General features: G+C 42.5%; 4 protein-coding genes and 1 pseudogene across 29 annotated transcripts in view; 2 read left to right on the top strand and 3 right to left on the bottom strand.

Annotated features, from left to right (window-relative positions):
- The window catches only part of SLC17A1 (solute carrier family 17 member 1), a 247,276-nt gene that overhangs the window by 97,429 nt on the left and 128,771 nt on the right, over positions 1-21,076 (bottom strand). The gene's annotated exons all lie outside the window — the stretch shown is intronic.
- On the bottom strand, positions 1,974-14,942 carry LOC109577130 (histone H2A type 1-A). Its single transcript, XM_070777606.1, has one exon. The coding sequence runs from the start codon at positions 14,834-14,836 to the stop codon at positions 14,294-14,296; it is 543 nt and encodes a 180-aa protein (XP_070633707.1). The 5' UTR covers positions 14,837-14,942; the 3' UTR covers positions 1,974-14,293.
- Positions 15,059-15,447, top strand: LOC109577132 (histone H2B type 1-A). Its single transcript, XM_019985906.2, has one exon. It carries the CDS (start codon positions 15,059-15,061, stop codon positions 15,440-15,442), a length of 384 nt encoding a protein of 127 aa, XP_019841465.2. The 3' UTR covers positions 15,443-15,447.
- LOC109577131 (histone H2B type 1-A) lies at positions 18,145-18,639 on the bottom strand. Its single transcript, XM_019985905.2, has one exon. It carries the CDS (start codon positions 18,583-18,585, stop codon positions 18,202-18,204), a length of 384 nt encoding a protein of 127 aa, XP_019841464.1. The 5' UTR covers positions 18,586-18,639; the 3' UTR covers positions 18,145-18,201.
- LOC109576736 (histone H2A type 1-A-like) lies at positions 18,823-19,429 on the top strand (annotated as a pseudogene).

Here is a 21,076-nt window from a genome sequence, read left to right as displayed (position 1 = left end):
ATATACTTTAAATACCCAGAGGTGAAATTGCTGGATTATGTGGTAATTCTATTCTTAATTTTTTGAAGACTCTTCAGATTGTTTTCTGTAAGTCCTACTGATACAGATAAAATAGAGTTATACAGGTAGTTGTAGAAGTCCCAGTAGGAGATTACAATAAGAAAGGGAAACCTAGGGAACTTTGGGAGACCATTGTACATTAATGATCACTCAGGAAAGCTATCTGAACAGTTGTGGAACAAAGCAGGCCTGCTTAACTATAAAGCATGAGATACCTCCCAGGTCATTAAATGAAAAAAAAGGAAATGATACCATCCTTCTGGTGATTTGAATAAGTGCTATGACAGTCCTAGTTTGAACTCATAGGGTCTCCTGCCCTATATGAAGGATGAGCTAGTGATGTAACCCAGACCTCTACTTGAAAAATGAGGAAGGTGAGGCAAAAATGAGGCAAAGAAGGTCTTTGCCTCCTCCCCCACTTTCCTTTGATTATAAAAATTGTAGCCTACTTAATCCTTGGGGCAGAGCCCCCTGGCATGCCTACTTGCACCCTTCACAAGGGTCCTATATTAATAAGTCTATTTCTTGCCTGTCACTTTGCCTCTTGCTGAATTCCTTCTGGGCTGACACACGTGAACCTGGGAGCCTTAGTAAGTCCAGGCACCAGGTTTGAGTGATTCTAATTAAAAGACCCTACATTCAAGCCTCAATCTATATTTAGGCTGGGTTTGAGTCCTGGAATCTGGGTTCAAGTCCCAATCAGAAGTGCATGGTTTCCCTAACAATAGTGTACGAAAGTTCCCTTTTCTCCACGTTCTCTCTCCAATATTTGATATTTCTTGTCCTTTTAATAGATAGAAGGCCTTCTAACAAGTGTGCGAAGATATCTAACTGTGGTTTTGATGTGCATTTCCCTCATAATTAGTGGTGTTGAACATCTTTTCATGTTCTTTACAGAAGTTTGCTGATCCCTTGACTAGGTGGTCCGCTGCTGCTGGTACAGTTTGACCTTTCTTAACGACCCTGAATGTTTCACAGTAGAGTGTCTGCTTATCAGAAAAAGGAAGGGGACTGTCTAGCTGTAAAACACAGCATTTGCGTTTTGTCAGGACTAAAGACACACATTATGTAACTACCTGAAACGTAATATATACTCAATTTACGTATTTTTCTCCACCACCCTCTTCCCTCCCACACATAACCTTAGTCTTTTTTCTTACGACTATTCAGTCAGCTCTCCGCTTTAACTGGGATGGTGGGGGAGTTGGGGGTGGTCTCCGGTTTCCCCACGTAAAGCGCTTGGAAGCTGCGGCCCCATTCAAACAAGCAAAAACCTAGACAAAACTCCACAACTCCAACCATAACAGAGGAGAGAACACAGAGCAAACCACGGCCCCCATGATTAGAGAGACAGGCAAAAATAAAGTGTTACCTCTGGGCACCTTGCACGGGGCAGGAAGCCGAACTGTAATTGACAATTACTGGAGGCTCCATGCAGACAAATCTGAGAGTTAAAACTCCACAGGGACCCAGTAATACTGTGAGCTTTACCTCCAGGAGCCCAACTCGATTCCCTCAGAAAACATGGGAGAAAAGTCCTCTCTCTCCTGCTTCCAGCATAGGGAAAGGGAAAGGGGGCCATTTTGAAATATCCCAGAGTACTTTGCTCTTCTTAAAAGCCTGTCCGCAGGGGAAACTAGTTAACCAGAACCTCACCTGCTGGGTATCAGAGCCTAAGTGACTTGGGGGAAGGGAAATACACAACTCCTGAGGAAAAACCCGAGAAACTCTCGTGAAGTTCACAGTCCAGAAGCCTAGGCTCACCAGCGGACGAGACCCGATCACCTGACTAGAGAATGCTTCCCCCACACCACACCGCCGCCACATCACTACAGGCTTATGGTGCAACAGGGGTTCCCCGCACCCCCCCCCCCCCACGCCTAGTAGCCCTCTCCTCGCCACCCCCAGGCCGCACAGCACGAGGTGGGCGGCGGGAGAGCAAAACTTCATCAGCTCCCCGTCACTCGCCCTACCACCTGAACTAGCCCTGCGTCATCTCCCTTCCATCTCCATCGCTTGCGTTGCTTGCGCCTGAACCACACCCCCACCCCGCCACTGAAAAGTTATCTTCCTTAAAAAAAATTGGCAAGGTATGCCAAACATCAGAAGTCAATTTGAAGAGAAGAGCAAACATCAGATCATCAGAACCAGACATGGCAGGGATGTTGGAATTATCAGACTCAGAATTTAAAACTATGGTTCATATGCTAGCGGATAAAGCAGTCGGCATGCAAAAACAGATGGGCAATATAAACAGAGAGAGGGAAATCCTAAGAAAGAACCAAAAAGAAATGCTAGAGATCAAAAAACACTGTAACAAAAATAAAGAATGCCTTTAATGGGTTATTAGTAGATGAGACATGGCTGAGGAATCTCCAAGCTTGAGGATATCCCAATAGAAACGTCACAAGCCAAGAGCAAAGAGAAGGAAGACTTAAAAACAAAACAAAACCAAAAACAGAATACCCAAGGACTGTGGGACAATCACAAGAGGTGTAACATGCTGGATCATGGAAAAAGCAAGAGAGTTCCAGAAAAGCATCTATTTCTGCTTTATTGACTATGCCAAAGCCTTTGTGTGGATCACAATAAACTGTGGAAAATTCTGAAAGAGATGGGAATACCAGACCACCTGACCTGCCTCTTGAGAAATCTGTATGCAGGTCAGGAAGCAACAGTTAGAACTGGACATGGAACAACAGACTGGTTCCAAATAGGAAAAGGAGTTCGTCAAGGCTGTATATTGTTACCCTGTTTATTTAACTTATATGCAGAGTACATCATGAGAAACGCTGGACTGGAATAAACACAAGCTGGAATCAAGATTGCCGGGAGAAATATCAATAACCTCAGATATGCAGAAGACACCACCCTTAAGGCAGAAAGTGAAGAGGAACTCAAAAGCCTCTTGATGAAAGTGACAGAGGAGAGTGAAAAAGTTGGCTTAAAGCTCAACATTCAGAAAACGAAGATCATGGCATCCAGTCCCATCACTTCATGGGAAATAGATGGGGAAACAGTGGAAACAGTGTCAGATTTTATTTTTCTGGGCTCCAAAATCACTACAGACGGTGACTGCAGCCATGAAATTAAGACGCTTACTCCTTGGAAGGAAAGTTTTGACCAACCTAGATAGCATATTCAAAAGCAGAGACATCACTTTGCCAACAAAGGTCCGTCTAGTCAAGGCTATGGTTTTTCCTGTGGTCATGTATGGATTTGAGAGTTGGACTGTGAAGAAGGCTGAACGCCGAAGAATTGATGCTTTTGAACTGTGGTGTTGGAGAAGACTGTTGAGAGTCCCTTGGACTGCAAGGAGATCCAACCAGTCCATTCTGAAGGAGATCGGCCCTGGGATTTCTTTGGAAGGAATGATGCTAAAGCTGAAACTCCAGTACTTTGGCCGCCTCATGCGAAGAGTTGACTCATTGGAAAAGACTTTGATGCTGGGAGGGATTGGGGGCAAGAGGAGAAGGGGACGACAGAGGATGAGATGGCTGGATGGCATCACTGACTCGATGGACGTGAGTCTGGGTGAACTCTGGGAGTTGGTGATGGACAGGGAGGCCTGGCGTGCTGTGATTCATGGGGTCGCAAAGAGTCGGACACAACTGAGCGACTGAACTGAACTCAACTGAACTGAACTGATTTAATCTTTTATACCATGAATTTTGTTGGGGAGAACAAGGCAGGTATTGTATTGGGTTGGCCAAAAGCTCCTTCAAATTTTTATTTATTTTTTTATGGAATAACCCAAAATTTTTGGCTAACTCAATAAATGGGGGCCAAAAATAATCCACATGATATGAAGCAAGAGAACAATTTTTGGACAAATATGGAACCCCTACAAATAGTTTACAGTATACTTCTCTTCCTCACTGGCAACTGTTTCCAGTCAATTAAAGACTAAAGAAAGGTATCTGAGGAGAAATGGGAAGAGAAAAATGTAAAGAAAATGACCACAATAAAAGAAAGCACTGAGATTCCCTTTTCTCCAGGCTAGGGTCTCTGAAGTCTGGTGGGGCCTATTTAGTCAAAGCAGAGTTAGTTTCCAAAAGTATGTGCCCAGTGTAGGCCTCCTGTGACTTCGGACTCTAGTCCTACAGGACTCCCGCCACTCTCAAAGTCAAGGAGGGAAACATCGCTCAGAGTCAGTCCTCAGGACCAGTGGGAAGTGACAGAATTTGTCTTCATGGTTCACAGGGCACTTATTTCCATCTTTATTTTATTATCCCTTTGAGGGGTCTTTGTTTCAGAAATCCATTCTTCTCTCACATTTTCTCCTTGTTCCCAGGTCTTAGGGAAGAATCTGGTGTCACTCATTTGTGATGTTAGTGTAAACCAGGGGTGCAGAACAGTCAGGTGGCATCAGGAGTCAGGATGTATTAGGTTTATCCTGGCTAGGTATGCAAGTGGAGCTTGTGTGCGCAGTCCTGTCTGACTCTTTGTGACCCCTTGGACTGTACCTCACCAGAAGCCTCTGTCCATGGAATTTTCTAGGCGAATACTGGAGTGGGTTGCCATGCCCCTCCTCCAGGGGATCTTCCCGACCCAGGGACTGCACCTGCACCTCTTACTGTCTCCTGCATCGGCAGGCAGGTTTTTTACCACTAGCACCACCTGAGTATCCTGGCTACCTGCGAAGTGGGGGATAATGAAAGAATAAGCTCATAAATTGTTAGGGCATTTTAGCAAAATAATTTATTTAGAGACAATCTCATTTCTTGTTGCTAGTATGAGAGGCTTTGTCCCTAAAGGCATTTCAGACTTCTGTCATCAGTTGAAAGAATAAATTTGGAGAATCTGGCCTTTCCAAATTCCCCAAATTGGCAGTGATCTTCTCCACCTCAGGACAAGACCAGTCTTGCCTGTGAGACTTGAGACCTGCCCTCATATCCTTCCATTGTTGTCCTCTGTTGCACAGTGTCAGCTTAAATAATGAGGCAGCCTGACTTCATTCTATCAAAAAATAATGATTATTTTCTCCTAGACAGTAAAACAAAATTTTATTTCTCTAGTTATGTAAATGCAGATGGTAAAATTGAGTGAGAATGTTGTTGTATATTTAATGGGGGAGGGAGAGGATGGCTGGCAATCCTTGCTTGACACACACTTTTTTGTCTTATTTATAAAAATCTGTGTCATTCTGAGTCAGCACTGATTACCATAGCCACAATTATAGTAATCTGCCGACAAGCGCTAATATTGCTAATGATATTGCTTTGCAGCATAATTATCTGAAAACCACTCTCAGCTGTTGCATCAGGATTACAGCATTTGGATAACTCCAAATTAAGCCAGGGGTGGAAAAGGCAGCACTTGTTCAGTCAAAAAGAGCTGGTGAAGAGGACAGCCTGCAATTAGTTCAAACAGGCTGTCACCAGGGGGCTGGCAGGCCTGGTTCACATGCCCTAGGATAGGTGATGACCTTTAACAGATGTAGATTCTCAATATAAAACCCTCCTTGAGTCTCAAGCAGATAAGTGAAGAAAGCTTTGTGCTTGACTGCCTCATCTTTTCATCTATCCTTGGATAAGTACCCTGTGTTGAAAACTCTTCAGGAACTAAACCAGCAGCCCCACCTGCAGAACTTGTGCTTGGGTATTCCCAAGGTCAAATCAACCAAAATCACTCCCATTTTCTCTAGTCCCTTGAACCATTTTTTGATATTTTCATTTACACTTTTTTTTTTTTTTTTGGAGAAAAACACGACCCCCCCCCCACCCCAAACTAGATTAAATTCATTAACTGTGAGAATATAAAGCTCAACTCCCTGCCCCAAGTCTTCTTTTCAAAACAGGCTGCCCACGAGTTTCTTGAGTTCTGTCAGTGTTCACCACAATCAGCTACACTTGATAAGCTTGAGCCTGGGAGAGGCAGACCTTCAGGTAGACATATGCAGACCAAACATATGCAGGTAGATGGACCGAGAGGGTGGGCTCAGGAGAAGAGAGAAGCCAAGAGGAGGAGGGAGCAGAAGGACTATGCACTTACACCTCTGTCCTCAGCCCTGGAATCTCTGCTGCTGGAGGAAAAGCCCTTGTACATGCTAAGTCACTTCCGTTGTGTCTGACTCTTTGTGATCCTGTGGACTATACAGCCTGTCAGGCTTCTCTGTCCATGGGATTCTCCAGGCAAGGATACTGAAGTGGGTTGCCATGCCCTCCTCCAGGGTATTTTCCTGACCCAGGGGTCGAACCTGCATCTCAGGCAGATTCTTTACCGTTGAGCCACTGTGAGGATTTCCTTTCTTCAACCTTTCCTCATGTCAATCTATCTCCCCCTTCCTAGGCATCCAGTTCATTCATCTGTGGCCTCCTCCTTTAAGTAAGTTTTGAGATGAGCAGAGCAGGTGAATCACAAAATAGAAACTAAATTAACTTTCACATTCTAGGGCCTAGGAAGCCATCAGTTACATTTTAGTCACTTACTCTTGTCCAATGCAAAAAAGTAGGCAGCTCCTTGGATCAGTCCCCTGGCTGCCTTTTAGTGATTTTCTATTTTTGCATCTTAAACAATGGGCTTGAAGTGTTGAACACAGAATCCTCACATCATAGATGTTCAATAAATGTGAATTCACCTGCCTCTTGCTGGCAGCTTAGGGCCATATAACAGTAATTCTGTGATAAATTTTAAGCTTGGCCTTCTTTGTGAGGCAGGACTCAGCAAAGGAGAGAATTACAGGTGATGCTTGTAAAGCACTGAATGGCTGAAGTCCACATAAACCTCACAAGGGATTCTTCCTTTAATACCATAGATGGGGAAAGAGGTTTGAGTATCAAGACATTTTTTTCCAGATCACTCAGGCAGAAAGGGGCGGAGCCAGGACTCAAACTCAGGATACTGACTTAGGGCTTCATTCCCTATGCTCCATGAGCCATAAATGTCTCCAGCTATTGCCAAATGTCCCTTGGGTGGCAAAATCACCCCTAGTTGAGAACCTCTGCACTAGATGAAGAAGAGAAATAACGTATCTGAACCATTTGCTATGTGCCAGATGCTTTATTGGACTTCCCTAGTGCCTCAGATGGTAAAGCGTCTGCCTACAATGTGGGAAACCTGGGTTCGATCCCATGGGTCAGGAAGATCCCCTGGAGAAGGAAATGGCAATCCATTCCAGTACTCTTGCTTGGAAAATCCTATGGATTGAGAAGCCTGGTAGGCTACAGTCCACAGGGTCACAAAGAGTTGGACACGACTGAGTGGCTTCACTTCACTTCAGATGCTTTATTGATGTGATACACAATTTAACCTTCACAGAAACCCTGTGAGATAGGTATTATTATACAGTGTGCAAAGGAAGAGACTGAGGGGCAGAGAGATTAAGACCACTCATCTTAGAAGTAGCAGAGCCGGGCTGTGAAGCAGGTCTGTCTGATTCCCAGGCTCACAGGAACCAGAAATAATAAAACAAGATCTGTAAAGACATTTATGAGTGTTTTACAGTTGTTCTCTTAATCACCATTCTTATTTTATATCTTTCCTAGATCACAAAAGGTTGAAGTCTGAATGCATATTTTAAGCAAGATGCCTGTTTTTCTCCCTTTGACTGTTAAGTACAGCTATACATTTTCTCCAGTGTCATTTCAGAAAGGCACTAAAAATTGGGTATATTTGCACGTGGCATGCCTACTGGCTCCCTCTGGTGTCAGCTAAGAGTCTGTCTGCTTATAAAGGAACTCATGTGTGACCACATTTCAAGTTAATGAGGAATATGTTTGTCAAGAGACAATTTAAAAATTCCAAGTGGCTCTTATTGATTACATCATAAAATTGTTTTCTTCAGATTTCACAAATATTCTATTAAGGGTCGAACATAACCTAAGTTTTATAATGTTAGAGAAGAGTGAATGTGAATTTATTGTTTAAATTATTTTTTAAGGGACCCAAAGAGACATTTCACAAGATAAGACTAACTGGCAAGAAAAAATGTTGTGTGTGTGTGTGTGTGTGTGTGTGTGTGTGTATGGCTTCCCAGGTGGCACTAGTGGAAAAGAACCTGCCTACCAACACAGGAGACGTTAAGAGACACAGGTTCAATCCCTGGGTTGGGAAGATCCCCTGGAGGAGGGCATGGCAACCCACTTCAGTATTCTTGCCTGGAGAATCCCATGGACAGTGAAGCTTTGGGGGGCTACAGTCCATGGGGAGAAGGAAATGGCAACCCACTCCAGGGTTCTTGCCTGGAGAATCCCAGGGACGGGGAGCCTGGTGGGCTGCCGTCTATGGGGTTGCACAGAGTCGGACATGACTGAAGCGACTTAGCAGCAGCAGCAGCAGTCCATGGGTTGCAAAGAGCCGGACGTAACTGAAGCGACTTAGCATGCATGTATGTATACACACACACACACACATATGAATGAAAATGTTCAGTCTCCCAATGATAAAAAGAAATCTAAATTAAAACAATAATATGGTAGCACTTTACACTAACACTTAAGCAAATCTTTAAGCAACACCAAATTCTTTGAGATCAAAATAAAACAGATATACTTTCATGCTTTGCTATGGTTTTTTTGGATGTAACCATTTGGAAGAGTACTTTAACAATATGCAGACAAAGCTGTAAAATCATGTACACTCTTTGATCCAATCCTGTATCTAGAAGTAGTTTAAGGCAACACTCTTTGATCCAATCCTATATCTAGAAGTAGTTTAAGGCAACTATTTCAGAAGGAGGCAACAGCTATTTGCTTGTAGGTGTACATTTCAGCATTGATTGAAATAATGAAATATTATTTCAAGACCATAATCTTGAATGATTTATAGAAACTAAATAAAGAAGGGCAGGAAGGACATTTGGGGGTTTGGGGGCTACAACAAAAGACAAAAAACAAAAAGTGAATTAAATTCATGGAACTGCAAGTGTATTGATATGAGAACACAATGGGAGACCATGATAAGAAAAGAGCCCAGTGAGGTAGGCAGGAGCTAGATCCTATAGCTAAGCTAACAGCAGTTGAGAGATGTTGAGGGAGGTCATCAAGAAGATGTGACCACACCAGCTGACCCTTGAACTGGACCCAGGCAACTGGAGGCTCCTCAATCCTCCCCTGTCCTTGAAATGAACATTCTACCCACTGTCCCTGAACTAGGAGCTCCTTCAAGGATGCAGCCTTGAGAGAGTAATGTGTTACTAAGACTACCTGGACTATATTCCTGGCTAACCCTGTTAAGACTGCTATATAAACAAGATTCTGGTGGACAGGTGCAGGGATTGGCTTGTCTTGTAGCTGCACAAGACAAGCCTCGCACATAAGCTCCCTTGCTTATTAAAACTGCCACTCATTAATCTGGAGTGGTCCACTTCTTTTTTCAGTCTCTTCTTGCCCTCTGGCGAGGAAGGTCCTTTTGATGCTGAACCTGGACACTCTCCCCCATGAGAACACAGGTTTTTGCCTCTCCAATTCCAGAGACCATACTGGGCACTGATGTCTTACAAAGTCAAACTCAGCAAGCCTCTATCTGTGAATTATACTTCCTGTTAGAGTAATCAAACCAGTACTGAGGGGAAATACCAACTGAGAACCAGTAAGTCTACCGTCCACATGTACAATGGTCACTGTCAAACAACACAAATTGCCTGAGGGATGGGTGGTAAGGAAATAGGAGAAACTATCCAAGAACTGTACCAGTATCAGATCATTCTGATTATAACTATCAGTAAGAGGAGAAAACCCCCAGTCACCACTTTTATTTATCATCATTCCCAACTATTAGACAATTGCTTTAGCCAAGAAAGTTAACTATTGAAAATTATAGGAGTGACATTATATGATTTTCTTGCCTACTTGAAAACCTTAAGGAAAAAAAAGCTAGAAAATGTAAGTGACAGAATTCAATAAGAAAGCTAAATACAAAATTACAGTATAAAACAGTAAGTTTCTATCTATAAAAAAAGTTATAAAACATTATAAAAATACTTCTTTAATATGCCCCTACAATAAAATAAAAAAGAAGGGCACTGGGATATAAACCCCATTAAATATGTGTAAAATCTATAAGAGATTTGAAAAAATCAAGGGACATGTCACCTTAAACATATATTCACATTGTTTACAGATATTCTATATAACCTTTTAATTTCCTGTACTCAAATAGGACTTCATTATAATGGGAAAAAGTATTAAGAAGTGCATTTGAAAAAAGAGAACCCATAGGTTGATGCTGAAAAGTACAAAAGGCAACTTTTACCATTTGACAAAAAGTACTTACATAATGGTAGTCTTTAAAACCAGGAGGTAAAAAACAAAAACAAAAACAAACCCACCAAACATGAAATAATGCCTCACCTTACCATTAAAAAAAGAAAAAAAAAAAAAAACCAAATTATATCAGGCGAATAACTTGAATAGCAATGAGTCACTTTCACTTGCTCAAATGATAGCTAAGAACCACTTTTGGCCAGAGGACAGGGTTTTTAAAAGACAAGTATAAACAAATACTGTTCAGCATCAGGGAAACTGAAAATAAATAATCCTCCTAATACATTAATGTGTTAATTCCAACACATTGTTTTCAAATTCTCCTCTGACTACTACTGATGGACAGTGAGTGGACATATAATTCAAACTGGGCCAGATCCATTCCTTTGGAAACTTAAACTTTAATTAAATCAGTCTCTAGCAAAAGAACCTGAGACTGAAATTGACAAAATAGAGCAACAGCAGGAACCCCCATTCAAATGCTCTTGAGCAAGGCCCTAGGTGATAGCCTTCTGCTTTCTGAGTGGTTGATATAAGTAGGAGTACTATCCAATCAGAGTTGATCTGAGATACCTTATTTGTGGCTTCCCTGGTGGTTCTCACAGTAAAGAATCCACCTCCAATGTGGAGACCTGGGATCTATGCGTTGGGAAGATACCCTGGAGAAAGGAATGGCTACCCACTCAAGAATTCTTGTCTGGAGAATTCCACGGAAAGAGGAGGCTAGCAGGTGACAATCCATGGGGTCGCAAACAGTCGGACATAAGTGAGCAACTCAGCACAGCACAGCACATCTTATTTGCATTCATTTGCCTCTTGCTTTTATTCCAATCAGAAACTGAGTTTATTCAATGCCTTATTTGAATACACAGTATAGAAATAAGCTCTGTGGCTTTGCAACCTGCTATTTTTCTTTTCTCAAGGTAGCTGATGGCTGTGTCTCCTATTTCCCAGTCTTTCCCAAAGTTTGCTGTCATGGCCAAGAAAGGCTCCAAGTAGCCACCATTAAGATGAAAAGAAAGGCAAGAAGCACCAGAGATGTCACAGACAGTGCTATTACACTTAAGGTCCACAAGGTAGGTCTTAAAGCAGGTTCACCCCAACACTGGGATCTTTATGTGAATACTGAACTTGTTTTTGACTTTTGAGCACATTGCTGGTGAATCCATCTGCCCAGCTCATTACAATAGACTGACTATCCGCTACAGGGAATTCCAGAGAGCTACTGCCCGTTGATGCCTGGGGAATCTGCCAATTACACTGTGTGCAAGGCACTACGTCTTGTCACCAGATAAAACACCTATAAGAGAGCTTTTACAAGGACACATCTGAAAACCAGAGGTTCTTTTCAGAGCTACTCATGCTTTCTGCTTAAGAGTTGAGTCTACTAAAATTTCTTCATTTATGGGTTTGGGACTCTTCCCTAATTTAATTTAAAAAAAGGTGTTTATTTCTTTTTTCAATAAGCTTTCTAACTTGGAATAATTTTAGATTTAACATAAAAGTTATAAAGATAGTTCCCATATACCTCTGTTTCCTCTATTGTGAACATTTATGCATTTGTCACAAGCTAGAGCTAACACTGGCACTTTACTGTGAGTTAAACTCTAAATTTTGTTTGGATTTCACTCAGTTCAGCCGCTCAGTCATGTCCGACTCTTTGCTACCCCATGAACTGCAGCACGCCAGGCCTCCCTGTCCATCACCAACTCCTGGAGTTCACTCAAACTCATGTCCATTGAATCGGTGATGCCATCCAGCCATCTCATCCTCTGTCGTCCCCTTTTCCTCCTGCCCCCAATCCCTCCCAGCATCAGTCTTTTCCAATGAGTCAACTCTTCACTTGAGGTGGCCAAAGTGCTGGAGTTTCAGCTTTAGCATCATTCCTTCCAAAGAACACCCAGGGCTGATCTCCTTTAGAATGGACTGGTTGGATCTCTTTGCAGTCCAAGGGACTCTCAAGAGTCTTCTCCAATACCACAGTTCAAAAGCATCAATTCTTCAGCGTTCAGCCTTGTTCACAGTCCAACTCTCAAATCCATACATGACCACAGGAAAAACCACAGCCTTGACTAGATGGACCTTTGTTGGTAATGTCTCTGCTTTTCAACATGCTGTCTAGGTTGGTCATAACTTTTCTTCCAAGGAGTAAGCGTCTTTTAATTTCATGGCTGCAGTCACCATCTGCAGTGATTTTGGAGCCCAAAAAGATAAAGTCTGACACTGTTTCTCCATCTATTTCCCATGAAGTGATGGGACTGGATGCCATGATCTTCGTTTTCTGAATGTTGAGCTTTAAGCCAACTTTTTCACTCTCCACTTTCACTTTCATCAAGAGGCTTTTGAGTTCCTTTTCACTTTCTGCCATAAGGGTGGTGTCATCTGCATATCTGAGGTTATTGATATTTCTCCCGGCAATCTTGATTCCAGCTTGTGTTTCTTCCAGTCCAGCGTTTTTCTGTCCCAGGATCCAATACAAAATAGAGTTGACTCTTGTGCAATTCGAGTTTGAATTTGTACGCAGATACTTTTCAATAGTAAACATTACAGTGCTATGCAATCTATCGTTGCATCTGTAGATGTGAAGGAACCTTGAATAGGGATGGATGCTGACTATAAATTATGTGCTGATTAATCCCCAGGTTGTTTTATATGGCATTTACTTATAATGTCTCCTTAACTGCTCTGGGCTGACAGTTTCTCAGAATTTCCTTGTGTTTAATGACCCTGGTAATTTTGAAGACTCATATTCTAAAGAATGTTCCTCAATTTGGATTTGTCTGATGCTTTTCTCATGTTTAGGCTGAGATTATGGGTTGTTGGAAGACTAGATGAGTGAATTGCCCTTCTCAACACATCGTATTAAGAGCACACACAAACAACGTGGTTTATCACTTATGTTAACACTCATCATCTGAGGCAGTGTTCCAGGTTTCTGTAAAGTCACTGCATTCTTCCTGGCTTTTGCATGCTCCACTTTAAGTCTGGGGAGTTAAGTTCCAGCTGCTTGATGGAGGACCATCTATTTTATTTGGAATTCTTCTGTTTTGGAAAATTTTCACATATCCCTCATTTAAGCCAATCACATCAGCATTCTTGGATTTTAATATTTCATTTTAAAGTTTTTAATACCATGTTCTAAACATAATCTAGTTTTGTTCAATGTATCTATGAATTTCCTTTTTCCTTTTCAGTTTTCAAAAATTCCCCTTCCTTTTGTGCCCTCCTCAATCGCATGTCTTATCTACGTACATTAATTCAAGACCTGATAGGCTTTTTCATAACTTGATTGTCCTTCATCAACATATGGAAGTTTACTTTCATCTTTTCTTACCCTAACTCTATACTTTTCTTTGTACCTGTCTTACGTGTAGCTAAGTGTCTAAATTGACTTACAAAAAAATAACCAGTGAATTTCTCCTTGGAATAGGGCAAACTGCTGAATCTTCTGTAAGTCTGACAATCGTTCGTTTGCTTTCCAATTTTTCTTGGTGTTTATAATACAGATCAAGTGAAGGCACTGTTTTGCAGAGGCTAAATCTCTTGAAAAATCTGACCAAAACTCTGTAATAATTTCAATGACACATCATGTGATACATTTCTACTTCTAGAGATACTAGTATCCCTCTCTCCCCCACATAATGCCATTAAGGTTTTTGATGGACATTACATTTTAAGACATTTTCTCGGCATGTGTTAAGTCAGAGATTGTCAAATACTCACCAAAATGAGCCATAAAAAGGTATTAGAAAGAAGCTTTGCTCCTCTTACCTGATAAGCATCTTGAGGGCCCACAAGGAAACAGCTTCAAGGAACCTCAGGTATTAGAATGAACATTCAAATACTTTCATAGTACAAAATTTGTGGTTATTGGAGATTTTCGGCAGCCTATTGCTGGAAAATTGCAATTTACAGGCCCAGTCTAGATCACAGCCCTCACTGATATATTTGAATGGCTCTGAAAAGAGCCTTTGGTTGCTGTCCTTTCACCAGATATTAGAATTGCTCACTAGCATTCTGCACTATGACTACTTGCTCTGTACTTTGTGATGGTGGCTCCCGGTCTTTTTGGGTAGCAGCACAGGCTGGATTTTGGGCAGGGCGCAACCCTGAATAGTCACACCGCCCAGCAGCTTGTTGAGCTCCTCATTATGGATGGCCAGCTGCAAGTGGCAAGGAATGATGCGGGTCTTCTTGTCATGTGATGCATTATCTGCTGATTCTAAGATCTCAGCCATTAAGTACTCCAACACCGCTGTCAAGTATACTGGCTCACCTGCCCCAACGCACTCGGCACAGTTGCCCTTGTGGGGCAGTCGGTAGATCCTGCCCACGGGAAAGTGCAAACCTGCTCTGGAAGAGCGACTTTTCGTCTTAGCATGCGCCTTGCCATCTTGCTTCTTGTGACCCAACATAACTTTGCAAAAAGCTGGTGATAACGAATACAAAAACAGACCAAACTTACTGGACCTATTTATAGCCTGACGGTAGGTTGTGCTTTGCTTTCTGATTGGCTGATGGCCATCTAGCCAATCAGCAAAGCTCAAGCGAATTGCCTCATTTACATACATGACACTCCCAGGTATCCAATCAGATGTTGGCCTCTTGACACGTCACTTCAGTACATGCCTATAAATACCACTCTTTCCACCCACAAAACGTCTTTGATCATTCGGCATGTGGAGTTGCTCTTTCTACTGCGAGCTGTTCATACTATAAAAGGCTGTTTAAACAGTGAAGAGCTGCTAACGCTAAGAAAAACTGATAACACTGAAGAGCTGCTGACACTAGCCATGCCGGAGTTGTATTCAAAAGGTGCTACTATCTCCAAAAAAGGGTTCAAAAAAGCTGTTATTAAAACTCAGAAGAAAGAAGGGAAAAAGCGCAGGAGATGCAGAAAAGAGAGCTATTCAATATACATCTACAAAGTCTTAAAACAAGTTCACCCGGATACCGGCATCTCATCAAAAGCTATGAGCATTATGAATTCCTTTGTCACTGACATCTTTGAGCGTATTGCTGGTGAGGCGTCGCGCCTGGCACATTATAACAAGCGTTCAACCATCACATCCAGAGAGATCCAGACAGCTGTGCGCCTGCTGCTGCCTGGGGAATTGGCTAAGCACGCCGTGTCCGAAGGTACCAAGGCTGTTACCAAATACACCAGCTCCAAGTAAGCTTGTGAAAATAACCACTTTTCAACAACCCAAAGGCTCTTTTCAGAGCCACCTAATACACTTGAAAAAGCTGGGCTCACTTTACAGTAGCTAGCTAGTAAAGATCTGTGGAATACCCCGGTTCAATTCCTGGGTCCGGAATGTTCCTCTGGTGAAAGCGAAGGCTACCCACTCCCGAATTCTTGGCATTCCCTGGGGGTTCAGATGACAAAAGACTTCGCTTGCAGTGGGGAAGGCTTGAGTTCCATCCCCTGGAGAAGGGAATGGATATCTAATTAAGTATTGCCTGGAGAATTCCGTGGACAGAGGAGCCTGGTGGGCTACAGTCCTGGAGTTGCAAAGAGTTGGGACTGAGAGATTTCAGTGAGTACTAGGATTGATAGTTAAGTACTCTTCGGTTAAACACAGGTGTTACTGTGTTACCAGTGTCCTCAAAAGGCCCCAATAAATTCAGAAAAACTTGATGGTATACAACATAAGTTTCTCGGAATAATAGGAAGACTATTGGGTTTTCGTTTCTATGAATGACTTAAAAAAAAACAAAAAAAACTTTCTATGAAGGGCCCAAAGCTGTGCAGAGATCTAGAAAGGGAGTGTGATAAAAGGAACAATATTAACACATTAAGGGTAGCTTTCTTCCACTGTTGGTGCCTAAGGAAGTTGGGATCCTCTGGGCCAGCCTAACTCTAAAGGTAAGCATGTAGGCTTTTTTTGCTCTAATGCCACACCCTTATATGCTGTTTCCCTGCCCATTACCCCTGGAATGTGGGAATACTGCCATCACCTATATTGTAATCCAACAACCTGGCTACCCAAAATTGACTAGGAAACTGCATGATTCTGGCAGGACGACATTGCTAACTCTTCAGGGCAAGTCACGGACGGTGACTGTGAATTTTGTTGTTTACTTTGTTTTCCAAAAAAGTTTTTAAAATTTGTTTCCCTTTTCTTCAGTCTTCAAACATTCACTGATTGTGTGTGTGCATGTGTATGTAAGAAAGAGAGGAGGTCCTTACTCTCATTGTTTCCATTGTAGTTTAGTGAGGCAGACATAAGCACACAAAGTCATTTCAGTTGACTATGAATGAGCGAGATAATTCAGTGCCTAAGGAAGGCTTTGTATTCTCTTTAATTTACTCTATAATACTTCTATCCAGATAGTGTGATGTAAATTTTGTGAGTTAAGGTTAAGCTAAACCTTAAGATTTGTTTGGTAATATGTGAAGTGTAATAGGCTGAACTATGTCCTGCAAGAAGATATGTCCAAGTCTTAACCTGATGCCTAAATGTGAGGTTTATTTGGAAATAGGGTATAGTTAAGAACTTTGAGATCATCCTGGTAAAATTTAGGGTATCCTTGTGAGAAAAGGGAGAGGGGCATCAGAGCTGCAAAGTAGAGGACCATATGAAAACTGAGGCAGGCAGAGGTTGGAGTGGTGCAGCTGCAAGCCAAGGAACACCAAAGATTGTCAGCTGCCACCAGAGGCCAGGTAAGAGACATATAAATAGAACAGACTCTTCTTTGGTGCCTCCACAAAGAACCAGCCCTACTGACACTGATACTGGGCTTCTTGGCCTTCAAAACAATGAAAATATATTTGTTTTATGTCAACCAGTTTTTGGTAATTGTAGCTGCCCTAGGAAGCTAATAAGTGGACTTTCCTAATGAGAAATTCATTCTGAAGAGATTAGTTATCATTTGACCCACTACAAATTCTTCAAAATTACACTAGAGGACTAATAGCAGAAGTAATGAGAGAAATTCAGTGGGAAGAAAAAAAAACTGATGATCAAGATGGTGTCAAGAGCAGATAAACTTGCATGAATTGAGTGGGATACCCCAGTAACTGCAGTATTCTGTGGCTGCAGAACTGGCTTTCCCCATGAAGGAATCTTAAAATCATTAGTCTAACAGCTAATGAAGATTCAGTTATCTGATCCCAACTGTATTGTTAGCAGAATTCTGCCATCTGATTTCTATGTCATCTGTCTTAGCTTTTATTGTATTTCCTGTGAAAGTCTAGTTGATCCTATATGAAAGTGACAATGAAAGTCGCTCAGTCATGTCCTCCTCTTTGCGACCCCATGGACTTACAGTTCTTGGAATTCTCTAGGCCAGAATACTGGAGTGGGTATCCTTTCCCTTCTCCAGGTGATCTTCCTGATCCTATATACATCCTGTTAAATTTCTAAATACAAACAATAAAATGTTAATTTTAATATTTTCCAGATGACATCACCAGACCAAGAAACTCAGGAACTTGAAATTTCAGCAGCTGTAGGGCATCTGACCTAATCCAGAATTTTCACACAATGCAGAAAATGCAAAGCAGCAAAATAGCCTTAATGCTCCCATATCAGACGTGGCTACTATCTTAATCTTTCCAGTTTTCAGGTCCCTTTCACTAACACCCGATTTAAAACAAACTTGAAATAGACATACGAGAGAAGGTCAAGCCATGTTCCTCATGGCACTCAACCATAAAACCTCCATGAAAACACATTTCGAGAGCTCCTTTCTTTGAATGTCTTGAGATCAGAGACTTCACTACTAGTCACATGTGACTAGCAAGTTACCTGCTTAACCATATTACAGATGGGGAGTGAAATTAAACAGATGTTAATCATTTTTCACTCTAGTGATAAGAGCCTGCCCGCATATATTAACCAGCCAAACAAAAAGCCTACAGCCCTTTAGAAACTTAAGTGGCTCTTAAAAGAGCCTTTGGGTTTACAAAGGTCGTCTGATGGCCGAAACTTTACTTTGAGCTGGTGTACTTGGTGACAGCCTTGGTGCCCTCAGACACCGCGTGCTTGGCCAGCTCCCCAGGCAGCAGCAGGCGTACAGCCGTTTGGATTTCCCTGGACGTGATAGTGGAGCGCTTGTTATAATGAGCCAGGCGCGACGCCTCGCCTGCGACGCGCTCGAAAATGTCACTGACAAACGAATTCATGATGCTCATGGCCTTTGAAGAGATGCCCGTATCTGGATGAACTTGCTTCAGCACCTTGTAGATGTAAATTGAATAGCTCTCTTTCCGACATCTCTTCCGCTTTTTCCCTTCCTTTTTCTGGGTTTTAGTTACAGCTTTCTTGAAGCCTTTTTTAGAAATGGTAGTGCCCTTTGTAGTCAGCTCTGGCATGGTAGACGCACAACTCCTAGATGGCAAAAGACTGGCACTGACTCAACGCAACGGTGGTATTTATAGGTACGGCGCTCAGATGCCCTGTTGGGCAGCTCACATCTGATTGGATAATGGGTGTGTGTATGTAAATGAAGTGATTCCAGTAACGTACTCTGACGTGATACAAGAGTATCAGCCAATCAGATAGCGAATCGCAACCTACCTGAGACTATAAACAACCCCCCGCACCTGCCCTAACGGTAACATTTTCCGTTATAACCGGTCTGCATCTTTAGTTATGTCTGGTCGTGGAAGGCAGGGTGGTAAAGTATGTGCTAAGGCCAAAACCCGGACTTCCAGAGCGGGCCTGCAGTTCCTGTGGGCCGAGTTCACCGCCTGCTCCGAAAAGGCAACTATGCAGAACGCGTTGGGGCTGGTGCACCTGTGTACCTGGCAGCGGTGCTGGAGTACCTGATGGCCAAGATCCTGGAGCTGGTGGGCAATGTGGCCAGAGACAACAAGAAGACATGCATCATCCTGCGTCACCTGCAGTTAGCTATCCGTAATGAAGAGGAGCTCAACAAGCTGCTGGGCGGTGTGCCCATCGCACAGGGCGGTGTCCTGCCCAACATTCAGGCTGTGCTGCTGCCCAAGAAGACTGAGAGTCACCACCACAAGGTCCAGTGCAAGTAACACCTCCCAAGTTGTAAAGCTAAGCAAACGACCTGAACGTCTGAAGAGAGTTGGAAAAGTACCAAACTGAAACCAAGGGCTCTTTTCAGAGCCACTTACAATTTCTGAGAAAGAGCTTAGGTTTATAAAAAAAAAATCAAGTAACTGATCGACTAGCAATACAGAACTGGCCCACAAAGCTCGTGATCTTGAGTAAATATTTTTATATTTTGGGAATAGACAGAGGAGGCTCCTGGTGGGCGGGGAGTGGGGGAGGTGGTGGGGGGAGGTGGTGGGGGAGTTAGGGGAGTGGGCGGGTTAGAGATTCCATTCTCCTTGGGGAAAAGAGCAAGTTTTAGCTTAACCCTTTATGTTTGGAGAGAATGTCAGCCAAGCAACTAGCAAACCAACATGGATCACGGCAGCTTTTTCTCTCAAATGCCTTTTAGTAAGGGATTTCCAAGAGTTCTAGGATGATTCTATATCCTGAAAGCTGTGGACATGTCAAGCCAAAAAACGAGACGTAACTATTTGACAGGTAATTTTACGTGAAAAACAGTATAAATAGGTTGATTTCTTAAAGTATGGGATAAGATTTTTTATTTTGACATACCATTTTGATGGTAAAATACTAATATCGATATTACACTTGGTAAGTAATATGATTAAAACAGCTTTCTACCACCAATTATTCAGAAACAGTAGGCACTGAATTCAACAGATTTAACCACTGAAAGTGAAGCAAAATATTTTGTTGATCTGTAGCACTGCATATGAGTAAACACCCACAGAGACAACTGACAAACAGGAAAGCAGCCAAATTCAAAATTCTTGTATGAAAATGAAAGCATCTGTCAACTTAAGAAATATTTGAAACCTAAAAGTTGAGAGTTATGTTTTATTTGGTGGGACTTTTTAGGACTTCATGCCCTGGAGACAGCATCTCAAGTAACCCTGAGAGAACTGCTCCAGGAGGAGGGGAGGAGCCAGGTTATATGGGGAGGAGCCAGGTTATATAAAGTTTTGCAACAAAGGGCATGTAATCTGAACATTAAAAATTATTAAAGGAAACCAGATATCTCAAGTTAAGGAAGTTAGCCCTTTTCTATACATGGGAAGTTGCAATGGTCTGGGCTCAATGAAATCATTCCTTTGATATATACCTCAGCTTTCTGGGGCCAGTATCCCATTTTCCCCCCATATCCTAAGCTTCCTCAGGGCTCACTGTAGGGTGTGGCTGCAGTATGATGGCTGTTAGATGGCAGGTATTCTTTCCTTCCTGAGTCCTCCTGCTGCTGCTGCTGAGTTACTTCAGTCGTGTCCGACTCTGTGTGACCCCATAGATGGCAGCCCACCAGGCTCCCCCGTCCCTGGGATTCTCCAGGCAAGAACACTGGAGTGGGTTGCCATTTCCTTCTCCAATGCATGAAAGTGAAAAGTGAAAGTGAAGTCGCTCAGTGGTGTCCGACCCTCAGCGACCCCATGGACTGCAGCCTTCCAGGCTCCTCCATCCATGGGATTTTCCAGGCAAGAGTACTGGAGTGGGGTGCCATTGCCTTCTCCTGAGTCCTCCTAGGGCTCATCAACCATCTGTGGTGACTGCAACTGCTGATGACTGTGATATCCTTTGTTCTCTGAAATGGCAGGAAAAATTTCATCTCTCATATAAAAAATTTTCAGGGAGGGAGGGTCAAGAGAGAGGGGATACATGTATACTTACAGCTGATTCACATTTTGTACAGCATAACTAACACAACATTGTAAAGTAGTTATCCTCCAATTAAAAAATTAAGAAATGATTTTTAAAAATTTCCAAACACAACACAAAACAAACATC

Source organism: Bos indicus, chromosome 23 (assembly GCF_029378745.1).
Source record: "Bos indicus isolate NIAB-ARS_2022 breed Sahiwal x Tharparkar chromosome 23, NIAB-ARS_B.indTharparkar_mat_pri_1.0, whole genome shotgun sequence".
NCBI classification, from domain to species: Eukaryota; Metazoa; Chordata; class Mammalia; order Artiodactyla; family Bovidae; genus Bos; species Bos indicus.
The sequence above is the reverse complement of the archived record's forward strand: the minus strand, read 5'-3'. Positions and strand labels throughout refer to the sequence as shown.

Excerpts from the sequence above, each read along its gene's own strand:
- LOC109577131 (XM_019985905.2), bottom strand. The coding sequence starts at position 18,585 with ATGCCAGAGCTGACTACAAAGGGCACTACCATTTCTAAAAAAGGCTTC.
- LOC109577130 (XM_070777606.1), bottom strand. The coding sequence starts at position 14,836 with ATGTATGTAAATGAGGCAATTCGCTTGAGCTTTGCTGATTGGCTAGAT.
- LOC109577132 (XM_019985906.2), top strand. The coding sequence starts at position 15,059 with ATGCCGGAGTTGTATTCAAAAGGTGCTACTATCTCCAAAAAAGGGTTC.